Source organism: Schistocerca cancellata, chromosome 5 (assembly GCF_023864275.1).
Source record: "Schistocerca cancellata isolate TAMUIC-IGC-003103 chromosome 5, iqSchCanc2.1, whole genome shotgun sequence".
Lineage (NCBI taxonomy): Eukaryota > Metazoa > Arthropoda > Insecta > Orthoptera > Acrididae > Schistocerca > Schistocerca cancellata.
The window spans coordinates 175,675,877-175,696,604 of record NC_064630.1 but is presented as its reverse complement, the minus strand read 5'-3'; the positions used below and the strand labels follow the sequence as shown (position 1 = coordinate 175,696,604).

General features: G+C 44.3%; 1 protein-coding gene across 1 annotated transcript; it reads right to left on the bottom strand.

Annotated features, from left to right (window-relative positions):
- Positions 1–210: 210 nt before the first annotated feature.
- Positions 211–18,120, bottom strand: LOC126188102 (MIP18 family protein galla-2). The gene is made up of 3 exons (XM_049929568.1): positions 17,880–18,120; positions 17,459–17,538; positions 211–984 (listed from the first exon to the last, which is right to left on the bottom strand). The coding sequence occupies exons 1-3, from the start codon at positions 17,995–17,997 to the stop codon at positions 718–720; spliced, it is 465 nt and encodes a 154-aa protein (XP_049785525.1). The 5' UTR covers positions 17,998–18,120; the 3' UTR covers positions 211–717.
- Positions 18,121–20,728: the final 2,608 nt, after the last annotated feature.

Below are 20,728 nucleotides of genomic sequence, written 5' to 3'. Positions count from 1 at the left end.
ATTTTCCTTAATGAAAATTATGCCATATACTTTAGGACTGTTGCTAAGAGCATATATACAATCATAAAGGAGGAGAGGACGAGGACGTCTATCTTGCAGGGGCAGGATGTTGAGTCTGAATTGACAAGATTTTTTACCATGGGAGAGGGGGGTGGGGAGGGGGGGGACAGTTACCATTCACTTTTACCAATAAAATTAATATTTAATAAAGAAAGTGTTCAATAAATTTAATAAATAACACTCTGAAAGTCATATATAGATGAAATATTACATAACAATTATTGTTAAAAATATTCACAATGTCTCACACAATATCTTTAAATTTAATATTGCAATTACCTCACACTAATTTTTGTGACATGAACATGAAACAAAGTTCCCATAGCATGCAGTAATCAACTAATGGTATCACTTTTCTGATGGTACATGTTTATCCAGTCTTCGATTTCTTAAGGTAAGTGTTTCAAGCTAATGGTCTTTATACACACAATAAAATTAATTATGAATCACAGAGAATTTACCTGAAGTAATTATTTGGGACACACAGGAATACTAACATTGCAAATACAATATTTATCATCTTTTATTTCATATGAAAACTGCAAATCACAGCATCCGTGCTGCTGCACAAATAAAATAACAAGCACAGTTACAACAGTTGCAAATGCTTTATAAACACAAGTTGTTCTCATGAAGCACGCTATCGCACCAATGTCCTTAATAAGTAACGATGCACTGATTAATGACTTCAATCAGGTGCGAGTTCTCCAGTGCAGCTGCAACTCTCTCCTTATCAGCTAGTTGTTTATTAACAGCTGATTCTGAAGCATGAGTACCAGGTGCAATCTCCACACTGACTTTGAATCTGGGAGGTAATGCACGCAACAACTGTACCCTTATGGAAAGTCCTATGATTGTTGCCATACTGCAATGTGGAATAGTTGGAGTGAACAGCACCTTCACTTCATTCTTGCTGTTATCCACCTACAGACAACAAAACAATCACAACAGCAAAAGAAAGTTATTTTCAGTGTGTAGGAAGTACAGCTGGCACAGTATTAACACTATGTATAATTATATACAATTTAGTCTTTAGTTATAGGGCAATGCACATGTCAACGTACACAAGCACAACAACTCTTGACCTATCCTCACAGTTTTACTTGCATCAGAGGTTCTCCTACACACATTCTGGGACTAGCAAATCTGGAAGAAAGGATACTGCAGAGAAATGACTCAGTCACAGCCTAAGAGATTGTTTCCAGAATGAATTTTCACTCTGAAGCAGAGTGCGGAAGTTTCAAATCAATGCACACAATGCTGCTGACTGAAAATTCATTCTATGGACAGGTTTAATTTTGCACACACTATGAATACTTAAAAAAAGAGAGAGAAAAGAAAACCTCACAACTATCTCATACACATATCTGTATACATGGTCCACAATTCAGCACAGGTCACAATACAAAAATCATTCAACTAACAAGGATTTGCAGATGGTAAATACAGGTAATGAGCACCAAATATTATCAGCTAAAAGAGTCAACAGCTGCCCTCCACCTACTGGTACCTAAAAGATGGCATACCACCATTTTTGTTACTTCTGATGTAAAAAGCTCTACTACAAGGTATTTTGAAGGGGGGGGGGGGAGGAAGACAATAGTCAATATTTCTTTAAGGGAATTAAATTATATACGGATTGGGTGTGTGCAAAGATCAGAGACGAAAGGTCTACTGTGGCTCATCCAAGGCAAGAGAAACCCCACCTGCATCCATATGTCTTAGTCAGGAGATTCAAAACTGTAAAAGTGAGAAGGCTAAAAATGTAATATACATCAGTTAGACTGTTAATAATAAAAACAAGATGAGAGAAACTGACTGAAGTGCCAAAAATCATGGAGTGGTAATAGAGACATATACAGACTGCAATAGTATCGCTTACACAAGGTATAGAGTGTAGTGCAACGGTGGTGCTGTCATTTTTACTCAGCTGATTCATTTAAAAGGTTTCTTATGTGATTATGGCCACACAACAGGAATTAACAGATCTCAAAATAGGAATGGCAATTGAAGCCAGACCCACGAGACATTCCACTTTGGAATGTGTTAGGGAATTCAATATTCTCAGATCCACACTGTCAAAAGTGTGCCGAGAATATCAAATTTTAGGCATTACCTCTCATCACAGACAAGGCAGTAGCTGATGGCCTTCACTTAACAACGGAAAGCTGTGGTGTTTGTGTAGAGTTGTCAGTTCGTACAAACAACCAACACTGCATGAAATAACCACAGAAATCAATGTGGGCTGTATGACAAACATATCACTTACAACAGTGTGGCAAAATGTGGTGTTAATGAGCGATGGCAGCAGATGACCATAGTGAGCGCCTTTGCTAACAGCACAAAATTGCTTGCAGCACATCTCCTGAGCTCATGATCATATTGGTGGATCCTAGATGACTGGAAAATCATGGCCTGGTCAGATGAGTCCCAAATTCAGTTGGTAGGCGCTAACAGTAGTGCTCTAGTATGGCGCAGACCACATGAAGCTATGGATCTAAGTTATCAACAAGACAATGCACGAGCTGGTGGTAGCTTCATAACAGGGTGGGCTGTGTTTAAATGGAATGGACTGGGTCCTCCAGTCCAACCGAACTGATTATTGACTGGAAGTTGTTATTTTCAGCTTCATGGTCCCAAACAACTATGGAATTTTAATGGATGACTATGCACCAGGCCATCAAACATTCATTGGATGTAATTGAGAGATCGGTCCATGTACAAAAACTGCACTGGCAACACTTTCACAATTATGGACGACAATATAAGCAGTATGGCTTAACATTTCAGCAAGGGACTTCCAACAACTTGTTGAGTTCAAGCCCTGTCTAGTTGCTGCACTATGCCAAGCAAAAGGAGGTCCAACACAATATTAGGAAGTATCCCACTACTTTTGTCACCTCAGTATAATAGGTAATGCAACAGATGGGAGTCTGTGGGCCCTCAATCAGATGGGAGCCATGCTACCCACAGCCACCCCACCCCTGATCCATTAAAGTCAAGGCATTGAAGAGAACCCACTATTCAACACAATGCTACATCTAAAGTGGAAAATGAAGGGTGGCAGAAATGAGGCAAACCACACCTAAAAGTAACTAAAACAGAGTACATGAAGGGTGAAAGAGGTAGTGTCAAAGGAGGTAGGACTGAGTTTTCTCAGACCCAGTATCCAGTGGGAGATTTCCCGACCCAACAATCCCGCCCCACCTTATATCTGAGAATACAACCCACTTTCACAGTGGAAACTGAGAAGCATTTCAACTGTCCACCAATACCAGAGCCAAAGAATTCAGAAGACCATGCTAAGCCTGGAGGGCCAGAACGAGGGGGCATTCACCACAATGTGAGCTACTGGTGGTAAGGCTCCACAACCACAATGTGGGGGTGGTTCATTACATAAAATAAAACTGCAGATTAGTCTGGTATAACCAATGTGCAGGCAACGTAAGACTGTTGATTCCCCCCAGGAGGAACAGAATGAGGAGCACCATGCAACAGTGGTCCCCTGTATTGTGCAGAAATTATTTGGGTGGGGAGGGGGCAAGAGCCCATCATATGTTGTTCCACCTCTGACTTAGCAGTAGCCCTATTTTCACCAGCAAACCTGCACCTCAGACCATGAAAGTGAATACAGACCAGGTAATCGCTTATCTAGCCAAACGGCCGGCCAGTTCATTTCCTGGGACACCACATAGACTGGGAACCAAAGAAAGGTAAGTGAGCAGAGAATATGACTGAAGTCACAGAGAAGGTCACAAACGGCAGATATCACAGAGTGACAAGTGTAACAGTGAGCAATGGACTGGAGACTGCTCATTGAGTCACTGAAAATTAAAATACAGTCAAGGGAGCCTCTTTTAATAAAATGTAGAGCTCTGTTAATAGTAATCAGCTCTGCCTGTTCCCAGCAATAAATATTCTTCACTGGTGGGAGATGTAGAAGAATATCCTGTCCTATACACGGTTTCAGATCCATCAGCATAAATGACGGTAACACACCGATACTCTTGGAGAACTGAAAGGAACAGACAGCAAAATATGACGGAGGTGACTAAAACTTTAGGGCCATGAAATAGACCAGTCCTAATTCGTGGCCTTGGTACCAACCAATGGGGGAGTGTGGTGTGGGGAAACATTGGGAGTACATTCCAAGGAAGTTAGGAGGCAGTGCTGGCAGAGGGCTGCAAGGCGCATCCACTGGCAATCCCACCCAAGGGCGGGTACATATGAAAAATGAAAGTGAGAAATTGTCAGATGGTGATTGCATAAGTGATCAACAATTGGTACTATCAAATCTGAAGAGTTGAGATTTCCACTTCAGTAAGGAGAGTGCCTACAGGACTAGACCAGAAGGCACCTGTGGCCAATCAAATGCCATGACGATGGACTGCGTCTAACAATTTCAAGGCTGAAGGTGCCACAAAGCCATAAACCTGACAACCCTAGCTCGGTCAGGACGAGACCAGTGCCTGATGAGTCCAGAGAAGAGTAGCATGTTCAACAGACAGGATGCAACCCAGAGATATAGGTCAGGACCAACCGTAGAATGATGACAAATGAATAACCTGCATTTTTTTCACGAGGGAATTCCGAACCGTGGGAAAGGTTCCAAGCGAAGGTGCTTCAAATAGTGCCTTGGACTTATTGCATGGGGATGACCAGTGGCACAACACAGGTCATTAGCCCACTGACGGTGATGAGAAAGAGTGCGACATTCAGCATGGAGCCCTGTGGGACTCATTGACAGCTGAGTCAAATATCTAACAGTGGGATAAAAACTGGCAAATAAAAATCAGAAGGGAGCCTTGAAAGCCCTAGTCATGGAGGATAAGTAAAATGTGATCACCTCATGTGTAGTATGCCATATGTAGATCAAGTACCACAATGAGGTGTTGGCATCTAGGAAAAAGTCTGTCAGATTGCTGATCCCAAACTAACCAGGTGATTGGTTGTGGTGCATTCCTTCTGGAAACCATGCTGATATGGGGATAAAAAGCCACAAGATTCAAGACCTACCTTAATCTGCCAGCAACCATCCTTTCAAGCAGTTTGCAGAACATGTTACACTAATCTGTCGATAGCTGTCAACAGACTTTGGATTCTGGCACCACGAAACACAGCAGGACCATGGAGAGTGTTGATAACTTTAGCAACGTCCACATTCATGTTATAATTTGTCTCGACATTGAAAGCAGTTTTGTAAATGGTAGGATGCCAGTGATACACACGACGGCGAGGCATCTTGCCAACTGACTGCCACCTATTATTATTTCATGACTTATATAGCAACGCGCAAATGTAATTACATCAGAGATTGGTAACGGACTGTCAGGATGAGAATTTTCTGAGTCCAAGTTGTTATCCAAAGAATGTAATTTTGGCTAAACTTCAGTAATAGTCTGGACTGAAGGTGAGTGACAATTCTAACTGAAGGCTGTAATTGCATCTCAAGTGTCACAAATCAATGGCAGTAGTACCTCTTTTGTAATTGTACAAACTAGCACAGAAGAAAAGTTTATGTGGTTACAGCAACAAAGCTCAAGCCCTAGGCTAGGTTGAAAATGGCGAAGCCAACGAATATTAATGGTAGAAAACTGGCTGGTTGGCAAACTGATCTCTATTGTAAGTTAGGTTGGAATGTGACAGTTTGGTCATTCACTCACAGCAATCCCATTTAAAACAACTGTTCGTTGGTTGTTTGGTTGGTTTAAAAGAGGGGGGAGGGACCAAACTGCTAGGTCATTGGTCCCTCGTTCCGATTAAAATAATCCCACAAGGGTGGAAGTAAAATAATCAAGACATACAAAACACAGCTTGAAGAAAGGAGTAAACCTCAAGAATGACAGAATGGCAACACACACTAAAATGGACAAAATCGGACAAGGAAACAACAGAGAGACACAACAAAAATGTGGAAGAGATAAAAACAAGAGAGCCGATTACCATGGCTGGCTGACCATGACAATAAAAAGAAGAAGCCAGCCAATCTGCAACACATTCAAACCTCTGCCCTAAAAGCAATAGGGTGGAGGACAAAGGATGTGAGCTAAAACTTAGATCAAATGATAAAACCCAACCCCATGAATAAAATGTAAAACTAAAGCTGCTGCTGAGGTATTGTCGCCCAACACCAAAGGTAGGGTGCTGGCAAAGTTAAAGTCTGCCACAGAGCGACTAAAAGTGCGCAGTCCAGCAAGAGGTGGATGACTGTCATTTGTGAGCCAAGGAAACACCAAGGTAGGTCCTCGTGATGGGGGAGGTAACCATGCGTTCGCCACATACGGCCAATCCGGAGCCAGCAGAGGACAACTGATTCCCTGCAAGAGGACCGCATGGAAGACTTCCACGCATTCATAGTCTCCTTAATAACACACAGTTTGTCGTGCATACTGTTATGCCATTCCGTCTACCAAAGCCGAAAAACCCTGCGATGTAAGACAGAATGCAGGTCAGATTCGGAGATGCCCATCTCCAGAGGGCTTCCGCATAGCCTGTTTGGCCAGCCTGTTGGCAAGTTCGTTGCCTGGGGTTCCGATGTTCCTTTGGTACACACAAACATCACTGAACGACGGGACTGTTCCAGGGCACAGATGGACTCCTGGGTGGATGCTACCAAAGGATGATGAGCGTAGCACTGGTTGATAGCTTGTAGGCTGATCAAGGAGTCAGTACACAGGAGAAATGACTTGTCAGGGCATAAGCGTATGTGCTCAAAAGCACGAGATATAGCCACCAGCACCGCAGTGAAACCACTGCAGCCATCGGGCAAGGAATGCTGTTCAATATGCCCTCCATGGACATATGTGAAGCCAATGTGACCATCAGCTATTGAGCTGGGCTGTTGCCGTAAACCAATTCATGGCCTCGATACGTGCCAAGAATAGAGAAGGAAGTGATAGCGGAGAGCCGCAGGGTGAACTGAGTCCTTTGGACCATGCGGAAGGTCCTCAAGAATCTGCAGCCTAGGCATACACCATGGACGTGTATGTGAATGGACCTCGAGGAGAGATGGTAACTAGAAGGACTCCAGTTCAGGCAGAAAGGACTGGACGCGAAACGCAATGGTAAGCCCCAACCTGGGGCGCTGATGTGGGAGATGAACTGCCATGGTTGGGAAAAGGAGACCGTAATTTGAATGTGCAGGAGAACTACAAACATGTGCAACGTAACTGGCCAGCAGTTGTGCATGCCTAACCTTCAATGGAGGGACAATGGCCTCCACCAGGGCACTGGTCACCGACTCGTTCTAAAAACTCACGTCGCTAGGTGAATGCCACAGTGGTGCTCTGGGTCAAGTAAATGCAATGATGAGGGCACCACTGAACTGTAAACCACACTCCCATAGTCAAGGCAGGATTGAACATGGACTCTGTAGAGCTGCAGCAGCATAGAGCAATCTGCTCCCCAGCTGGTGCTCAGGCAGTGGAGAGCATTGAGGTGCTGCCAGCACTCCGCTTCAGCTGACGAAGGTGAGGTAGCCAAGTCAATTGGGCATCAAAAACCAAGTCCTAAGAATTGAAATGTCTCCACTACAGTGAGTGGATCGTCATTGAGCTAAAGTTCTGGTTCAGGATGAACATAGCAACACCAACAGACGTGCATGACACATGACTAAACAGCTGAAAACTGGAAGCCGTGGGCTAGAGCCCACGACTGCGTCTCGCGAATGGCTCCCTGTAGGCGTTGCTCAGCAACACCAGTACTGGAGGAGCAGTACGAAATGCATAAGTCATCCGCATACAGAGAAGGAGAGACGGACAACCCTACAGCTGCTGCTATGCCTTGATGGCCACTGAAAATAGAGACATCAATACAGAGCCCTGCGGGGGGAACTATGGGAGCCACCGACTTGGACACGGAAAGTATGGAGCAACAGGAAGTTTTGGATAAAAATCTGGAGTGGGCCCCGGAGATACCACTCATACAATGTGGCAAGGATATGATGTCGCCAGGTTGTGTCGTAGACGGCAACCAGATGTTGGCGTCTGGAAAGGGCTGTGCGGATGGCAGACTCTAAGGACACAAGATTATCAGTGGTAGAGCGACCCTCGCGGAAGCCGCCCTGACATGGAGCCAGTAGGCCATGTGACTTGAGGACCCAACCCAACCCAACCCAACTGCCAACACATTGTACATTCCAGCAGCTTACAAAGAAAGTTGGTGAGGCTGATGGGCCGGTAGATATCCACATCAAACGGGCTTTGACTGGGTTTGAGCACTGAAATGATAGTGCTCTCCTGCTGTTGTTGTGTCCGCCGCTCGTGGTCTCGCGGTAGCGTTCTCGCTTCCTAAGCCCGGGGTCCCGGGTTCGATTCCCGGCGGGGTCAGGGATTTTCACCTGCCTCGAGATGACTGGGTGTTTGTGTTGTCCTCATCATTTCATCATCATCCAGGAAAGTGGCGAAATTGGACTGAGCAAAGGTTGGGAAATTGTACGGGCGCTGATAACCACGCAGTTGAGCGCCCCACAAACCAAACATCATCATCATCATCCTGCTGTTGCAATGGAAAGATGCCATCGCACCAGATCCAGTTGAAGAGGACGAGAAGATGTCGTTTATAGTCAGATGAGAGATATTAATCATCTGACTGTGGATCCAATCCGGCCCAGGAGCTGTGTTGAGGCAATGTGGAAGGGCGCTGAGGAGCTCGCACTCTGTAAATGGGGCATTATAGGGTTCACTGTGGCATGTAGTGAACAAGAGGGCTTTTCTTTCCATCCACCGTTTGAGGGTGCGAAAGGCTGGGGGGTAATTCTCCAACACAGAGGCTCAAGCATAGTGCTCGGCAATCACGTTTGCGTCAGTAGATAACGCGCCATCTATGTTAACGCCAGGGACTCCTGTTGGCGTCTGGTACCCAAAAAGAAGTCTGATCTTCGTCCAGACTTGGGAATGTGATGCATGGCACCCAATGGTTGACATGTACCTCACCCAACACTCCTCTTTCCGTCGTTTTATAAGCTGGCGAATGCGGGCACAGAGCCACTTAAAGGCTATTAAGTGCTCTACGGAAGGGTGTCGCTTATGTTGCTCTAGAGCACACTGACGCTCTTTAATTCTCTCAGCGATTTCAGACGACCACCAAGGGACTGTCCTCCACCGGGGCATCCTATGGAATGAGGGATCGCGTTTTCCGCCGCAGAAACGATCGTTGTAGTGACCTGCTCGATGACAACATCGATGGCACCGCATGAGGGAGATGCGACGGTGACAGCAGAGGTGAAGGCGTCCCAGTCTGCCTCGTTTAAAGCCCATGTGGGTAGGCGTCCGTGGGCTTGATGCCGGAGGAGTGACAGGAGGACGGGGAAGTGGTCACAACCACACAGGTCGTCATGTGCTCTCCAATGGATAGATGGGAGAAGGCCAGGACTGCAAACCGAGAGTTCAATGGGCGAATATGAGCCATATGCCACATTGAAATGTGTGGGGGCACCTGTATTTAAGAGGCAGAGGTCGAGTTGTGACAGTAAATTTTCGACCTCTCTACCTTGAACAATAAGCATAGCACCACCCCACATTAAAATCTCCTAGAAGTATGAAAGGTTTAGGGTGTTTATCAATCACCGAGGCCAATATGTTCAGGGGTACTGCACCATCTGGAAGAAGATATACATTGCAGACAGTTATGTCCTGCCTCGTCCTTATTCTGACAGCCACAGCTTCAAGACGGCTTTGAAGCAACACAGGTGCACTACATACTGAATTCAGGGCATAGATTCAGACTTCACCTGACACTCTATTATAGTCACTACAGTTCCTGTAATATCCTTTATAGCGGAGGGCAGGGGTCTGCATTGCCGGGAACCAGGTTTCCTGTAGGGTAATGCAGAAAGCAGGTGTAAAGCTTAATAGTTGCCATAGCTCAGCCAGGTGATGGAAAAAACCGTTCCAATCCCACTGGAGGATTACGTGATCATGATACGGGGAAGGCATGAAACACTCAACAAGTCATTCTACGCCTCTGGGTCACTTGTTGCCACCGGACGAGTACCTGTGTCATTGACATCTGTTGTTTCTGAGGGCCCAGCAAGATCTAGGTCCCCAGCGGATGCCAGAATCTCCACCTCATCCTCAGGCACAGAGCTTGTTGTAGTGGTGTGGGTGCCTCCGCAGTGCCTTGGTTCTTGGGGGTCTTTTTCCTTTTAGGTTTCTCTCGCTGCTCCTTAGGTTTGTCCAGCTGGGAGGGCTTCACCAATTCAGTCTCAGGGACTGAGGAGGTCCGTGAAACCCTACGACCAGCTACCTGTAGTTGCTTCAGCCACTGGCGGATGTCAGCTTTGCCACTGGTAGGAACCTGGGAAGGGAGTGACCGAAGGGATCTCTTCCTAGTGAGAGGAGCCGAAGAAGACTTACGCTTCTCCGGCTGAGAAGTGGGGATGGGGGAGGGGAGGGGGGGTGTTTTGTTTTTGAAGTAGGTTGTGCAGGAGCAACAGGGAGGGAAGTGCCCCCCGAAGAATCAAGGGGGCAGTTGGAGTCTGACGGCTCCGAGAGCCAACTGTACATAGCGGAACAGAAGATGGTAGAACTGCTGTCGTAGGTTGACGTCATATGCACAGGATGTAGCCTCTCATATTTTCTCTTAGCCTCAGTGTCGGTCAGTCAGTCCAGGGTCTTCTATTCCATTATTTTTCTTTCTTTCTGGAGAATCCTGCAGTCTGGTGAGCAAGGCGATGGGTGCTGTCCGCAGTTGACACAGATGCGAGGCGAGGCCATGGAGTACTGGGATGTGATGGATGTCCACAATCTCGACATGTGACGCTGGAAGTACAGCAGGAAGACATATGGCCAAACTTCCAGCACTTAAAGCAACACACAGGGGGAGGGATATATGGCTTTACATTACAGCAGTAGGCCATCACCTTGAGCTTCTCGGACAATGTGTAACCCTTGAAGGCCAAGATGAAGGCACCGGTGGCAACCTGATTATCCCTCGCACCCCGATGGACACGTCGGACAACACGATCACCTTGGCACTCTAAGTTGGCGGGCAGCTCACTGTCAGACTGCAAAAGAAGGTCCCTGTGGAATATAACATCCTGGACCATACTTAAACTCTTATGGGGCGTGATGGTAATGGAAACATCCCCAGCTTGTCATAAGTGAGTAATGCCCGTGACTGGACAGAGGATGCTGTTTTTATCAAGACTGACCCTGACCGCATTTTGGACAAGCCCTCCACCTCCACCCGTGATTTCCTTCCAGCAGTTTCAAACTTCACCAGAGAATGTTCTTGGCACAATCTTTCCCACAGCTGGTTCTGAGCCTATGACTTCTTTGAGATTATGTATCTACATATAATTGTTTTATTACTCATCTAAGAATGTGTATAGATGAAATAATACACACTGGATGCAAGTTGAAAACCTTAATTTGAATATCTGGATTTTCTTCCTTTTTGTTTATTTAAAAATCTAACTTTTTTCCTTAGTTGGTGGATGTACAATGTACCAGGTGTTTGCTATTTTATCATTTGTGAAAAAGTTTTGCATTTTGAGCAGATTATCATCTGTAAGCTTATGAAATCAAGCATTCTTGTCTACAAAGAAAATATTTTGCTTACTTTTTAGGCAGGCTTTCCCATACAATCTTTTTCAATGAACACCGATTTCTTTTTTTGAGGGGCTAGAAGGAAGCACCTTTTTCAGCTGAGAATAAGCTCTGCTAAAGGAATGAAGATATTTATCTACATCTATACTCTGCAAATGACAGTGAGGTGCATGGAACAGGGCATGTCCCACTATACTAGTTATTAGGGTTTCTTCCTATTCCATTCCCATACAGAGTACGGTAAGAATGACTGACAATGAATGCCTCTGTGCATGTAGTAATTATTCTAATCTTATCCTCAAGATCCCTATGTGAGTGGTACATAGGGGATTTTAGTAGATTCCTAGAGGCATCGGTTAAAGCCAGTTATTGAAACTTTTGACAGTAGACTTTCTCAGGATAGCTTTCATCTGTCTCCAAAGAGTCTTTCAGTTCCTTCTGTGTGTCTGTGACACTCTTCCACAGATCAGACAAACCTGTGACCAATCATACTTCCCTTCTCCATATAAGTTCTACACTCCTGGAAATGGAAAAAAGAACACATTGACACCGGTGTGTCAGACCCACCATACTTGCTCCGGACACTGCGAGAGGGCTGTACAAGCAATGATCACACGCACGGCACAGCGGACACACCAGGAACCGCGGTGTTGGCCGTCGAATGGCGCTAGCTGCGCAGCATTTGTGCACCGCCGCCGTCAGTGTCAGCCAGTTTGCCGTGGCATACGGAGCTCCATCGCAGTCTTTAACACTGGTAGCATGCCGCGACAGTGTGGACGTGAACCGTATGTGCAGTTGACGGACTTTGAGCGAGGGCGTATAGTGGGCATGCGGGAGGCCGGGTGGACGTACCGCCGAATTGCTCAACACGTGGGGTGTGAGGTCTCCACAGTACATCGATGTTGTCGCCAGTGGTCGGCGGAAGGTGCACGTGCCCGTCGACCTGGGACCGGACCGCAGCGACGCACGGATGCACGCCAAGACCGTAGGATCCTACGCAGTGCCGTAGGGGACCGCACCGCCACTTCCCAGCAAATTAGGGACACTGTTGCTCCTGGGGTATCGGCGAGGACCATTCGCAACCGTCTCCATGAAGCTGGGCTACGGTCCCGCACACCGTTAGGCCGTCTTCCGCTCACGCCCCAACATCGTGCAGCCCGCCTCCAGTGGTGTCGCGACAGGCGTGAATGGAGGGACGAATGGAGACGTGTCGTCTTCAGCGATGAGAGTCGCTTCTGCCTTGGTGCCAATGATGGTCGTATGCGTGTTTGGCGCCGTGCAGGTGAGCGCCACAATCAGGACTGCATACGACCGAGGCACACAGGGCCAACACCCGGCATCATGGTGTGGGGAGCGATCTCCTACACTGGCCGTACACCACTGGTGATCGTCGAGGGGACACTGAATAGTGCACGGTACATCCAAACCGTCATCGAACCCATCGTTCTACCATTCCTAGACCGGCAAGGGAACTTGCTGTTCCAACAGGACAATGCACGTCCGCATGTATCCCGTGCCACCCAACGTGCTCTAGAAGGTGTAAGTCAACTACCCTGGCCAGCAAGATCTCCGGATCTGTCCCCCATTGAGCATGTTTGGGACTGGATGAAGCGTCGTCTCACGCGGTCTGCACGTCCAGCACGAACGCTGGTCCAACTGAGGCGCCAGGTGGAAATGGCATGGCAAGCCGTTCCACAGGACTACATCCAGCATCTCTACGATCGTCTCCATGGGAGAATAGCAGCCTGCATTGCTGCGAAAGGTGGATATACACTGTACTAGTGCCGACATTGTGCATGCTCTGTTGCCTGTGTCTATGTGCCTGTGGTTCTGTCAGTGTGATCATGTGATGTATCTGACCCCAGGAATGTGTCAATAAAGTTTCCCCTTCCTGGGACAATGAATTCACGGTGTTCTTATTTCAATTTCCAGGAGTGTATATCCCTGTTTGGTATGGTTCCCTGTACACTTGGGCAATATTCTAGAACCAGTTGCAAGATTGATTTGTTAAGCAGTCTCATTTGTAGGCTGACTGTACTTCTCCAGTATTCTATCAATAAACTGAAGTCTACCACCCTATTCACCCATGACAGTATGTGATCATTCCATTTTGTAGTCATACAAAGTGTTACACTCTGGTATTCATATGACTGGACATTTAAAGAAAGCTGTCAATCTCTGCACCACTTTAAAAGCTGATCAAGATCTGACCGAATATTTATGCAGCTACTTTCAGATAGTACTTCATTATAGGTAACTGCATCATCTGCAAAAAGTTTGAGGTTGTAGTGATCTATGCCATTCATGGAAGAGCACGTATCACATACTTCAAATATAGAGCTCTTTTGGCAACACATCTCTTTCCTGATTTATTACCAAATTTCTTCCTTTCAACTTGGTTTTTATCTGCCACTTTCCACTTAAAGCCATATGGTTGCCACATGGAGTGTTTATAGCTGATGACTGCGCCACTTGTGTGGCAATTGTTTGACTGCTTGAGCAACGTCTGTCGTAGACATATTATTCCATGCAGCTATACCTAACACTGCCACCGTAATACTCCCTTATTAGACCTTTGTAAAGATTCAACCTTGCAACTCATGTGGTTTATCTTGGGGTCCAGCTATGCTGTGCCCTGTTCTTCTTCAGCATCGAACTTCTTCCTTCAGTGCAGATTTCTGTAAGTGAAGTGGCTATAAAACAAATCAATGCTTCTCTACTTAAATGAAGTGTAGACTGGTTCCAAGTAACTCTGTATATTATCCAAACTTTCATAAAAATAAGGGCCGACCAACCACTGTCATCTTCTGCCAATGGCGTCATCAGATGCGGTTTGGTGGGGCATGTGCTCAGTACACCGCTCTCCCAGTTATTTTAAGTGACCTTGGAACCGCTACTAATTGTTTCAGCAGCTGCTCAGTTGGCCTCATTACACTGAATGCACTCTTTATCAGTCCTCCCACCAAGGAAAATTCATTGTAGTACCAGAAATCAGACCCAGGTCCCCTGCACAGCAGTCAGCCATGATGATCACTCAGCTATAGAGCTGGACTTAGATCTCACTGACAATCAGAAAAAGTGTCACAGGCGGGGGACAATTACTTTCAAAATTTATACATTGTCATGTACATATTAAACAGTGCTTTATGGGTCACTAGATGCTTTTATTGGTTTTCTTCACTCCTAATCAAAAACAAACGGAACTGCTGTAATTTCCTCACTTTTTTTATGCTTTTGGTCACTGGTGGTTCACTAATGCATAGTTATTTTTGGAATTTGGCTGCATATTTAATATCTCACCTCTTTTTGAAAGCTGAAATTTGTCTGAAACATAAGGTTCTACCATTTAAACTTAAAAAAAAAAATACTGTGACATAAATTTGATAGCTGTCAATATAATGTCACTCTTGTGCTCATCAATCCTTATGTCCAGAAAGGCCAGGATAGTTTAACTATATTTCCTCAAGTAATTCTGTATCTTTGATGGTTTTTCCAAGGCAGTAAAATTTAACTTTTGTAGATACAGAAAATATGACATGAATTAAATTAAAAATAAGTTTTAAAAATCTCAGGCTCAGTTTCACATGGAACCATCCTGAAGCATTTGCAACACTGTTTTAAACTCCACTGTAAAAAAAAAGGCTCATATAATGCTAGGTACAGAAAGTTGGTTAAACCTGAAATTGACAGCAGCGACATATTTGAAGCAAATTTAAGTGTCTACCAACATGATAGGCTACTGGGAAATGAAGGTGATGTACTAACAAAACAAACAAAAATCTCAAATCCACACAGAGATTTAAGCAGCAAAATTGTTGGGATGTCACAGTAGCAATGGTGGGAATAAACTTTTAATTTGATCCTTCTATCAACTGCAAGTCATCCCTACATGTAACAAAAAGCTCTAAAAGAAAACCTCAACACGCTAGTGCATACGTTCCACATTCGTACTGTCATCACTGGGGTAGAGTTTAATTGTCCAACAAGTGGTTAGGATAATCACAGTTCTGTTAATAGTGGGCATAATAAGACATGCTGCAAAACAATACTAAACGCTTTCTCTGAAAATTGAGCATGCACAGCTTGGAGGCCCATCTGTGATGGAATTTATTACATTTAATAGCTACAAATGGAAGTGACCCCTCTGAGGATATCCACATTGAAACTGGAATTACTTACCATGAGGCAGTCAATATGACAGATTACCAAAGTACGAAGTGCATCTGAACAAGGAGGATGATTTACATAACCAGTAAAGTAAATAAAAAGACTGATAAAGTAATGTATGGTGATCTCCTGTTTCAAATGTTCCTTTACGCAGAAATATACAAGATTATTGCCACAGTTCAATTCCTGCACCACTGCAAAGATGAGTGAAACAGATACTGGCGTCAGTAGCATTGAGGAACAGCTGAAATCGCCAAAACTGAACAAAATTTATGACTAACTTAGCCTCAAACAAAAACAGGTCGACAGAAGCGTCCAATCCCACGCGTCTGCTTTGACCCGTGACGTAAGGGTGTTGTCGTGTGTGATGTCATGACGGCACGGAGTTAGGTTTGTGAGTGTGGCGTGTCTGTAGATGTCGTCGTGTTGTGGTTTGTTGTGCTCTCTGGTGGTATGTTCAGGGTTTTCGTTTGAGCTATATAGGCCAAGGGAAGTGTTTGATCCTAACTTATGGGATCGGGAGCTGCTGTTGAGCTATATAGGTCAAAGGAAGTGTCCGATTCCAGATGATATGTTTAGTGGTATTTGTGGAGTTTTGTGATGATGGTTTTTTTCGTCATTTCGTGTGGTTTGTATGGGGGTGGGTGTCTAAATTTGTTTATATTTAGTTTGCCCCCACCCAAAAACACCCCATTTCCCGCACTTGTCCCATTAGTGTCATTAGGCTTTTTGTGGAAAGTGTGTGTGTGTGTTTTTCGATGTATTTTCGTTCTCATAATGTGTACGTACCGACTTTATATGCGCCATATTGGAATCGTGGTTTATGGTCGTTTCCGCTATATTTGTGACGTCATGGGCCAAAGCAGACGGGCAGGATCAGACGCTTCCGTATTTCCACAAAAACTGTAGTTGGAAAAAACCGAAGGTCGCATCTGCATATAACTAGCATCCATCAGTTGCAGAATCTTAGACTATATTCCGACATCAAACCGACATGTACGTATGTATGTATGTACGTACAAATACGTGTATGTATGTGTAATGAGGCAGTGTTGTTTTTGTTCTTTTCTTGGGAGGGGGGGGGCACACACACACACCAATATTTTCAAATACAAAACTTGTGCCTTAATCACAGTATAACTTTTTCTTAGTCTTTTTTATGCAAGTATTACAACTGTGATTTGTGAAAAAATCATGTTTAGCTTTTTTTTTGCCCAATTAGGCCGAAGAGCAATTTCTGTACGGTACCAAAGTATAAGACATGTATCACAGAAAGATAGCGACACCTCTCCACAACTTATGTCGAGGTGATATTGTGGCAGAAGTGCAGACACCTACAGAAATGTGAATGCCATGGTAGGGCTAGCCAGTACTCATCATATAGGGCTGTAGGTATATTTACTGCTTCTTCAGTGGGGATCGGATTTTCAACAACGTGTCCCTCAATTCTAAATCCAGTGAACACAAATAGAATTAAACAGAATGATACTGTACAAAAATGAAGTCAGTTTCGAAACATTGCTGGTACACAAATAGTGATATGAACGTCAATATATGTTAACGTATGACATAACGGTAAGATAAAAGGTAACCGAACATAGCCACACTCTTTGATTACAGCGCACATACAACCAACATAATTAAAAACGAAACTTTTTCGTAACAATGTGCTGGGATCTTACCGATATATTGTCGAGCTCCACAACATTAAGTTCCTCTAATGTTAATGGATGTTCTGGATCATTTATTCCTCGTATAAGATCTTAGATACAGTTAAGGCTAAAAGAATGGACACTCATTAACGCACCTTTTTTTAATACAGATATGCATACTATATTACTATATTTTACATCTACGCAATGTGATAAAATCTGAACTAGCGTTAAGCACTTTTAAACTGTAAATTTTGACAATACTGTCTGGCATTTCTGTGCACATCATATAAGAGATACACCAAAAGCAAAACTAGAACACTTTAATGTCTGTTAACCAAAGACATTATGATATCTAATATCATGAAACTTATGAGTAAATATATGGAAAAAGATCGTCAAGACCAAGGAAATGTTGTTACTAACAAACATGAATAAAGATTAAGGATACCGAAGATTTCTCTAGAATCAAATTCATCGGTGACATTATCGTCTTCATCACTTTCAGTTATTTGCCGCTCTTCACATTTCCTGTAAAGCTTCGGATTTATATTTTCAAGCCTATCCATATTGTCGGATACAGTTAATAACACAACGCGGATATATCGCTTTCGCCAAATGCGTGAAGCTTTAGTACGTATTTATAAACACTGACATATGCATTCGGCAGAGTTACTACATAAAACGTCAACTTCAACGTTACCAACTGCGACAGCATTGCGCCATCGGACAGTGATACTATCGAATTTTGCAGGATCTTGTGATAGCGAAATAGAATCGCAATTGTTTAACGTGGTTTTTTACAAACGCGAGAGTCTGCAGCGTAATAAATTGCGGTAACAACAAAAAGAAGACACCACATTTGTCTTTTTTTTAGGTTTCTTACTACTACTGAGAGGTAAACTACAACCCTTTCCCGAAACGCATCGTCAGGATTCGTTTGAACCTACATACGGGTATTTTTCTTTTTAGGACTATAAAATGGCTGGCGAATAACAGAAGAGAAGAAGAACTCACGAAGAAAGACAATATTAATGTACACAACAATGTGAAGTTTTGTTCAATACAGTCCGAAGCAAACCATTTTATGAATGCAGAAAATCATCAACTTGTATGCAATGCAGTACCAACATTATTTGAAATACCGAATAAACTACCTCAACCGTTAATGATGAAGAAACTCCCATAAAGGTATGATTATCTGCCAAATGCAGTAAAACCGTCTTGTGGCATAGGAGCAGCCAGTTCCTCAACGCTCCCTACCTTAGTGCCGAACACATAAGAGTCTTCAACAAAGACCTGCTTTGAAGATGAAGTGGTTAAATGAATTGTAGCGATCAAGTTTGCCATCCGCTGCATTTGTGTTGTATATGTTTTTTTATCGCGGCTGTCAAAATATTTTCGATCCAGCCGCCAGAGGTGCTGTGTTTCAACACCGACAATTTCTGTTTATTCTTCGGTTTTAGGGTGCAATCTTCTTCAATTTCAATAGTTATGGACGATTCCTCAAAATAGGCAGTTCTGCTGACACGTAAAACTTCTCTTAAGTAGCTTTTCTTAACGAGGCATTTTCTTTCTGTGTTGCGCTGAATAAAGATATTTTTCCACTGTGTGTGTGTTATATTTTATCGTCCTGGTTCAATATCACAACACCCAAATCTAAGTTGTTCCATCGGTCCATGCCTAAATTTTCCGAAACTGATGTCACTGACGTGACCAGCTTGCTTAAAAAGTTCAAGTAAGACAAGATCTTTCAAGGAAACCGAGTTTGCCGTGCGATTGCCGCCTCCCAGTTCTATGGGTTTCACAAATCGAGGCAAACTTTCATTATGTTGGAATATCTAAAGATCGCGCGAAGTTCACATTCACTGTAGAGGCCGAGGACATGACTGCAGCTCCACCTGAGACTAACTTCTACGGAAAACTAAGGTGAGAACTGATTCATAGAGTCTCTGCCTCATAGAAAGAGCGCATACGGCAAGTTTTGAAACAGGAAGACGTCAACAATTGGAAACCATCACAGTACCTGAGACTTCTGAAAAGCAAAGTTGATACCAGCACTGTACCAGACAACCTGCTATGTACCTCGTGGAGTTGCTGCCTGCCACTACAAGTCAAAGCTATTATAGTATTGCATACTGAGATGTCTTTAGATGCAGTTGCAGACCTGACTGATAAAATACAGGATGCCATGACTCTCACTCCCATCAATACTGTGAAAGCGCCATGAAACAGCGTATCAGCGTCAGTGGTTGCACATGTGGACTATGATTCCCTTGCAACCAGAGTTGATATGTTAATAAATCAAATCAGCAAATGTTGCCTCGTCTTGACTAGCAGCGGCAGTAGTCGCTATTGCAAGAGGTCGTGTAGCCATCCTTCAACAAACTCTTCAACACCTGGTGTCGAACAGCAGTTCATTTGCTGGTATCACAGAAAGTTTGGGGATCAGGTATGCAAGCGGACTTCACCTTGCGTCTAAGCGTTTGGCGTTGTGCATCTGACTGTCGAGCACAGTTGTAGGTCCTATTCATGAGTGATCGAGAGTCAGGTCAGAAATTCTCGGTGAACACCGGATCAGATTTGTGCACATTTTCAAGAGCCTTGTTACATGGATGTCTACCACTGATGTTGTTCTGCCTGTCTGCGGCAAACAATTCTTCGATATTAACGTATTTTATGCTGCAGACGCCCCCTCCCACTGGAGGTTCGAGTCCTCCCTCGGGAATTGGTGTGTGTATTGTTCTTAGCATAAGTTAGTTTAAGTTACATTAAGTAGTGTGTAAGACTAGGGACTGATGACCTCAGCAGTTTGTCCCTTAGGAATTCACAAACATTTGAACATTTATGCAGGAGACTGAATTAATTTTGGAACTGCGCTGTGCCTCTGCATGGGACTTTGTGACTGCTTACATCAGCTAGCTACCATTTCTGGCGCAATGCAGCAGTGCACACTGCCAAGATTGTCCAAGTGACAAGTGGTAAGTAAGTGGATCTACTGCAACAGTTTCCGTCCTTGACACGAGCTCCGGGCGCTCCTAAAGAGGTACATCATAGCACTGTTCACCATATTAAGACTGACGATAGCCCACATATCTCAGGCAGATCTACACTCCGGGAAATTGAAATAAGAACACCGTGAATACATTGTCCCAGGAAGGGGAAACTTTATTGACACATTCCTGGGGTCAGATACATCACATGATCACACTGACAGAACCACAGGCACATAGACACAGGCAACAGAGCATGCACAATGTCGGCACTAGTACAGTGTATATCCACCTTTCGCAGCAATGC

Bases quoted from the DNA above. Each gene is read 5' to 3' on its own strand.
- LOC126188102 (XM_049929568.1), bottom strand. From the start codon at position 17,997: ATGGATAGGCTTGAAAATATAAATCCGAAGCTTTACAGGAAATGTGAA. The intron at 17,539-17,879 runs GTATCCTTAATC...ACTGTATCTAAG, and splicing joins TGATTCTAGAGAAATCTTCG to ATCTTATACGAGGAATAAAT. The intron at 985-17,458 runs GTAAGATCCCAG...TGTTGTCTGTAG, and splicing joins TGGAGCTCGACAATATATCG to GTGGATAACAGCAAGAATGA.